A 7,837-nucleotide genomic window follows, 5' to 3' on the forward strand; every position below is an offset into this window, starting at 1 on the left:
TATTTTATAAGTAGAATAATCAAATCGTAAAAGCTACTTCCTCCCTCGTTCTTTTTCCCCTTTCTTTATAAAGAGTGTGGTTTCATGCAAAATTCTAATCATATAGAACGATACCAATCATACACATGACAACAAAAACAATAATAATAAATTTATTACAAAAGGAATAATGTGGTATATTGAATTGTGGAGTTATATCAATTTCAGTTTACGTGTCGTGTAGAATAGCTAAGCACAATAAAAATAATTTGGTTAAAATTATAGTAAATCTAATATATAGCGGTTTCAAGAAATTGTTTCAAAGTGACACGTGAACATTCCCATCTTGGAAACGTGAATAATTTTGTGCTACGCTATTCATTAAAAAAAATCAAACACTCATGAGCCATGAAATATGCATGACTTTGTTACGCAGTATAGACCAATGCATGCATTACATTTTTTGATTTATTTTTATTTTTATTTTTTTTCATCTTTGTTTTTCTCTTTCTTTGTAGAATTTGTGTGTATATATATATAAGACATGAGTTGCTCAATTCCTTTACCAGCTTCACTACTTGCATTTGATTTAGGGGTTGAGTAGGAAAGAAACCCTAGGTTTCTTGAATTCTCCTATAGCAATCCCTAAACTTCTTGTTATCAAAAAAAGATTTTTCAAAATATAAAGAAGAAACACTAATTAAGAGAGGAGATGGAGAAACACATTCATTTGGCTTTTGTTTTTGGCATACTAGGTAACATAGAAATGGTTTTCTTCCCATTGTTTTGTTTAGTTGTTGTGCAAAGTTTTAAATTGTTATCCATTTTGTTTGATTTTTATGCAAAGGTTTAAATTGTTACGAGTTATGTCGTCATAATTGATATTATATAAAATATAGGTAAAATATATGAAATGATCGTAATTGTAATCGTGCATATTTCAAAAACTTTAATTAACTTTTAGACTGCAATTTAAAACTTTTCTTTCCTTGTTTGCTCATTTTTTCTTGCTTTATTAATTTTTTATGGAATTATTTCTTGTTTTCTAGTACTTAAATATCAATTTTTACATAAATATGTATTTCAAGCAAATCCACTCCATTGTTCATTTTGATTCCTTCTTTTTGTTATACTTCTTTTATTTTACATGCAACAATATATTAGATCTAGTTCATATAGAGTGAACAGCTCATTTTTAGAAAAAATAATATTACATATACATGCCTAAATAATCAAGAGTGTGAAATGAAATATCATCCTTGATTATTTCACAATATTATGTTATGCAAATGAAGAACTTAACATATCCTTCTTTTGATTCTTAGGTAACATCATTTCCTTCATGGTGTTCTTGGCTCCCCTGTAAGTAGATATTATAACTTATGTTTAGAACTTAACATCTCACTTAATATTTTTCTTTTGATTAAAAATAATAAACAAGTTATATAATTATTTAAGAGTTTGTCTAATGTGGTCTTAGTTCAAAAATGAACCTTGCTATTTTTAATAAAGTATTATATTTGTTTTCTATTTTTTATTATAAAAAAAATTCATTTTTTTACTAATAAGAGCATTAAGAGTCATTCCTTATATCACTTTTTAATGACCATAAATTATCAATGTAAATTGTTTTACAACAAATACAAGTTGTTGATTAAAAGTTAATTTATGACAGCAGTTACGATTGTGTGATGAGATAATAAAATTATTGATTTTTATTATTTCTGGGTGTAAAACTGGTTTAGACTAAGAATACTCCTTCTTTTTCTTTATTTTAATATGGTAAAGTTGAATATGTTTTTTTACTCAATTTCCTGAATTTTTTAGGCCAACATTTTACCGAATATGGAAAAAGAAATCAACACAAGGTTTCCAATCACTTCCCTACTTGGTGGCTTTGTTTAGTTCCATGCTTTGGCTATACTATGCCATAGTCAAGACAAATGCTCGTCTCCTCATTACCATTAACTCATTTGGATGTGTCATTGAGACTATTTACATTGTCATCTACACAATCTATGCCACCAAAGATGCCAGGGTATATTCTATATTATCACCAATTATAAAATAGAATTTAATTTATATATATTGTCAATTGATTTTTTTTTATATTATCAATCAATTACAACCGTTAGATTAATTAATAATATTTAACTTTTATTATAATCATTTATAAAATCACTCATATTATCACCCATTATTTATAGAATTAGCTACAAAAAATGATAGAAAAAAAAATGTAATGTGATCTAATTTTGTCGTTAAGTGTAAGTGATGTCAAAATTAGAGATCTATATATTTTATTTTTTTTGCCCCTTATTTTTGTGGTAATTTAAATTTTTCTAATAATAAACCTTTATAATATTTGGAGATACTATATAATTAATGAGCTTTTGAAAAATTGAGATACAGAAAATAATTACAACTTGTATGATAAGTTTCTATTTACAAAAATTATAATCACAACAAAAATACATGAACGTTTCGAAAACGTGATAACAACTTTACTATGAATTTGATGGAAAACGTGATAGAAAAAAGTTTGACCATATGATTAACACTCGTGATGTATCCGTGACGCAAACTCTTATAACATTCGTCACTTTCCATAATCATTACAACAATAATTCATTTTTATTTTTCTATATGATCATAGATAGTAATTAGTTGTTAATTTTAATTGCAGATCTTAACGGTAAAACTATTTATGGTGATGAATGTGGGCTCATTTGCCTTGATCTTCTTTACCACCCAATTTGGTATGCATGGTTCCCTTCGAGTCCAAGTCCTTGGATGGATTTGTGTATCTTTTGCGGTTTGTGTCTTTGCAGCACCTCTATGCATTGTGGTGAGTGGAAAATCTAATTAATTTTTAAGTGCTTATTTAAGTTATAATTATTTATTCTCTATTTACCAACATTTTCCATTAATTCTCTCATATCTTAAGTATCAAATGATATCTTGATTTGTAGGCAAAGGTTATTCGAACAAAGAGTGTAGAGTTTATGCCATTCAATTTGTCATTTTTCCTCACATTAAGTGCCATAATGTGGTTTGCTTATGGTCTCTTACTCAAGGATATATGCATTGCTGTAAGTATATTATATATATATATATATCTAACTTCTATATTGATTTTTTTTATATAAGCAACTTCTATATTGATCGATTGTTAATTTAAACATAAATAAAAATGTAGGTTGGTCCAAGGGTGAATTAGTAAATAAACATTTGTTCATATAAACATTTACTATCTATAAAATTTCAAATTTCTACTTTTAGTCCATATAAAAAAAAAATCTCAACTTTTAAGTTTCAAATAAAAATTCCTTCAATTTTAGTTTTTATTTCAAATTTTCTTGATTAAATATTGATACTTTTAGTTTCTAAAAAAAAAAATCTTTTAGAATCAAAATTGAAATTAAAAAAATTTAAAGACTAAATTTAAAAATTTATAATTTTATAAGAACTAAAAATATATTTAATACTATTTAAATAATTATTTCACTAAAATTAATTACGTGAATTTAAAAAAGAAAATCATGAATTACATGAATGCTGGTGTGTCTTCTTTTTAATTAGACAAACAAAACAAAAACAGCTATATATGTGATTTGATGTAAATCATTGTATGACATGTAAAAGAGTTATATATGTGATCTAAAGTGTTAACATAATCCTAAGACTTTGTATAATCGGACTTTGAATTTGGGATAAAATTTATGATCTTACAATTATGTGTGGATTGTTATACCATTTCATCTATGAACAAAAGAAATTATTATAACATAAAACATTTTTATTAAAATATTTCTAGTTAGAAATATCTTTTTAGCTTTAGGCCCATTTGGCTATGTTGGACCATTTTTTAAAAATGATTTCTTATGTGCAGCTCCCAAATGTGTTGGGTTTCACATTGGGACTACTTCAAATGTTGTTATATGCTATTTACAACAAAGGTAGCAAGGTATCTATAAAGGAGGACTATGCCCTAAACCCAATGACAAACGTTGTTGTAGTGAACCCATTAGGAACATGTGAAGTAGTTACAATTCCAGATATTGATATTGTGACTACTCAAGGAAAAGATGGTGCAGAAGAAAAGGAGAAAAATGTGGAAAATCTAGCATGATATATATAGCATGCTTATGGTGTTTGTTATGTGAATTCATGTGGTTTTTAATGTTCTTCAATCGGTGTAATAATACATTAGTATATGGCTAAAAGTTAAATGATGTAATGTTGGTTGGAGTACCATTGTACTCCTTTCAATAAAAGTTTTTTTTATAAAAAAATTATTTGTTGGATTAATTAATTCAATTAATGAATATATGGAGTAATAATATAGTTTGGTACTTTAGGAATGAAGATATATAGATGTTGGAGTTATAAGAAGGTTGTGGTTTAACTACATTTACTATGAAAAATAACACCTATATAATTCTTATCAATAACTATTTTACACAGATCCTTTTGGTTTATACTTGTCTATTTATGAAAGTTACATAACAAAAACTAACCCACTAAGCTATTAACTCACTAAACTACTAACTAACTCTAACAGAATAAAGATTACAACAAGAACAACAAAGTTTCATCATCTATGCTTAATACCCCCTTGCAAGTTAGAGGTTGGAAGATGTCCACCATACCAAACTTGAAAATAAAAATGTGAAACACATTGGGACCTAAAGCCTTCTTGAAGACATCTGCAAGTTGAGTTGTAAGGTCTAGTGACCTGTTAATTGAATTACAACAGGTAAACCCTGAATCAACCAACAAATACAAACACTATAAAGAGCAACCTTGAACACATCAAATTATGACAAAGAAATTCCACCCAAGGGGATATCATCTACATAACTCAGAACAACAATAAACGAAGTCACAGTGGTGTAAACAACAAGTGTGTGGTCAGGTTGTGCTTGTTTGTAGCCATGAGCAAGTAGACAAGTAGTAAGCTTGTGAAACAATGACTCGCTTGTTTAAGACTATACAAAGACTTGAGGAGCCTACACACTTGCCCTTGTCTAAGAGCTATGACACCTTGAGGTGGCTTCATATAAACCTCTTCATGGAGATATCCACAAAGGAAGGCATTATTGACGTCGAGTTGGTAGAGGTGTCATCCATGAATTGAAGCCAATTTCAAGCTTCATAGCTTCTTGCCACTTTTGATCCTTTCTAGTTGCAACATAAAGTGAGAGTGCATAGGACTAGTGATAGATGCGAATAAGAGAGGAATCGGGACAAAAGGGTAGGCAAAGTTTGTTGATGTAAGCCTTAGCGTCAATCTATTTTACATAGATTATTATTTGTATTATGAATTTAATTCATACATATAATTTTGGATATATGTACACGACATCATTTATTTATTATGTTATTAATCGTATAATATAATAAAGTTCTTATAATAGATAGTTTGTTTAATAGAACATCAAGTGTTACTTGATCGTGAGACTTTATTAAACATTTAGAACTTTATTCTTAAAGTATCCATAGTCAAAAATATTATTGTTAATTAGGACGAATATAATACATTGAGATTATTATGTGAGTAAACTGATGACCACATCTCACATGTCATGAATATGAGATATCAAGTCATCACATTGACATAAATATTAGGGGTAATATTTATAGTGGATTGACTCTCATGAGAATACTATATAATTGTTGTGTAAGTGTCATTAGTGATTTGTATGTGACCATAGTGAGTAGTCATTCGACTTGAAGTCACTACGATCCCTACATGGTGCATTGTAGGCTTTAAGCCATGAAATATTTTCTGTAGCATGAAAATCATAAAGGTAGTTATTAGACCCGCAATAAACCACATGGAGGGATGTGAGTAATATAGTTATGATTTGTGCATCCTACATAACATGAGTTATGTCTTGGGCCTATCGATAAAGTGAGACCGTAGAAATCAATGACCATGATAGAATGAACCAATATGTGATATTGGATCTATTGGTTTTATGCGTCTACTTGAAGATTGTGTAAGACCCATTACCAAATTATCTAAAACATGTCAATTGGATCCATACACCTCAATAATAGCAGAGACAAATAACAATGAATAATAAATTAATCAAACATAACTGAAAACTATATTCATAAATATAGTTTACAACTTGTTTAATAAATTCTTAAAATATTACATCTTGAAAAAAAAAACTACAAATGTCTGATTATAACATCAAATTCTAATTTCAACTAGTCTTAAGTTTTGTTTGTTTTATTTTCATTCTAGAAGGACCAAAGTGTCTAACATTTATAACTTAAGACACTAAAATAAAATAAATAAAATTTAAAAGACCAAATTAAAATTTAAAATTAATTTAAGAGACTAAAAAATGTAATAATTTAATCGAAAAAATAAAGAATATTAATTGATTAAACGATATCATTTAATTATTAATGAATTAATTTTTTTCTATCAAAACATATCAAAATATATATATATATATATACTTTGGATAAGCCTCCACTTTTAAATTAGATATAATAAATGTTAAACATTTAATTTATATTTTTTGGAATCAAATATTTATTATGAGGCAAATTGTTGTTATTTTGTTTCTTCAAAAAATGATGGTTTTGGAAAGGATAAAATATCGAGAGTGACAGTTTATTTAATTAGAACACAAAAATCTCCCTTTGAAAGTTTGGGAAAATGGCTTCTGTAATATCAAAACCATCATCACATTCACATTCACATTATTCAACAACAAACCCATTATTCTCTTCTTCAAAATTTCACTATTATCTTCACAACAATGCTTCAAAGTTTTACGCTTTCCCTTCAAAATCAACAATTTCTGTCACCCTCACTCACCCTCCTTCTCGTGCTACAAATGATTTTCATTCCTTTTCTACTCAAGAATCCGACCCGGTTATGGAATCGGATATTGACCCGACCCGTGATAGGAGAAGGGTTGTTAGGGTGGCGTGGGAGAAATTGGTTCGTTGGTCAAGGTCTTGGCGCTCCAAGTCTAACACTGATGTTCTCCAACGCACTAACAAGGTTTACTTTCTTCCTTTTCAAATTTAGGGATTTTATTTTAAAATTGGTTATTCATTCCCTATTACACATTTTCTTGGTCATTCTTTTCAGGTTATAAAATTTGTGGTATTATTTATGCTCTAATATGGTTCAAAGTATTTTAATTTTATAATATCTTGATGTTATGTTACATTATCCTAGTTTCTCTCACATGGAATAATCTCAAAGTGTTGAAGTATTTTAGATTATTTCTTAAGATTATGATGTTTATTCAGTTTGTAGTGTGGTTTTTATGACATTGAATTTTTGTTGAAAAGGTGGTAGTGCTTGGAGGGGGATCGTTTGGGACGGCAATGGCTGCTCATGTTGCAGACAGAAAGGATCAGTTAGAGGTCGTCATGCTTGTTCGAGATCCTCAAGTTTGCTCGTCTATCAATGAAAGGCGCTGCAATTGGTAGCTTTCTTTGTCCTTGTCATCTTACATACTTGTTAATTTGTGAATTGTGTTCATCTAATTTCATCATCCATTTCTATTGTGACTCTTTGTTCTTTTATCTTTTGCAGTAACTACTTCCCGAATCACAGGCTGCCAGAAAATGTAGTCGCAACAACTGATGCAAAATCTGCTTTGCATAATGCGGATTACTGCTTTCATGCAGTGCCTGTTCAGGTCATTTGATTTTGCATTTCTTCTTTAATTTTTAGATAGTAGTAATACTATTCATAGTTTTTACATTGTGGTATTATGCACATTTTGGAAGCCTCCGCAACTGCATTGTGACCACAATCGCAGCCGCATTCGTCTACACTTTTTCTCAACGTCAAGGATTATAGCGTAACTGAACC

At 28.8% G+C, this 7,837-nt stretch overlaps 2 protein-coding genes across 2 annotated transcripts in view; both read left to right on the plus strand.

The window, feature by feature from the left end:
- The first annotated feature begins 541 nt into the window (after positions 1–541).
- LOC101497351 (bidirectional sugar transporter N3-like) lies at positions 542–4,274 on the plus strand. The gene is made up of 6 exons (XM_004490445.4): positions 542–734; positions 1,305–1,341; positions 1,807–2,017; positions 2,666–2,827; positions 2,952–3,071; positions 3,872–4,274. Exons 1-6 carry the CDS (start codon positions 692–694, stop codon positions 4,109–4,111), a joined length of 813 nt encoding a protein of 270 aa, XP_004490502.1. The 5' UTR covers positions 542–691; the 3' UTR covers positions 4,112–4,274.
- Positions 4,275–6,612: 2,338 nt separating this feature from the next.
- The window catches only part of LOC101497678 (glycerol-3-phosphate dehydrogenase [NAD(+)] 2, chloroplastic), a 4,075-nt gene continuing 2,850 nt past the window's right edge, over positions 6,613–7,837 (plus strand). The window contains exons 1-3 of the mRNA XM_004490446.3: positions 6,613–7,012; positions 7,309–7,445; positions 7,556–7,661. Coding sequence (XP_004490503.1) covers positions 6,662–7,012; positions 7,309–7,445; positions 7,556–7,661 — 594 coding nt within the window. The 5' untranslated portion in view covers positions 6,613–6,661. The remainder of the gene's footprint in view (positions 7,013–7,308; positions 7,446–7,555; positions 7,662–7,837) is intronic.

This window comes from Cicer arietinum, chromosome 2 (genome assembly GCF_000331145.2).
Source record: "Cicer arietinum cultivar CDC Frontier isolate Library 1 chromosome 2, Cicar.CDCFrontier_v2.0, whole genome shotgun sequence".
Classification (NCBI taxonomy): Eukaryota; Viridiplantae; Streptophyta; class Magnoliopsida; order Fabales; family Fabaceae; genus Cicer; species Cicer arietinum.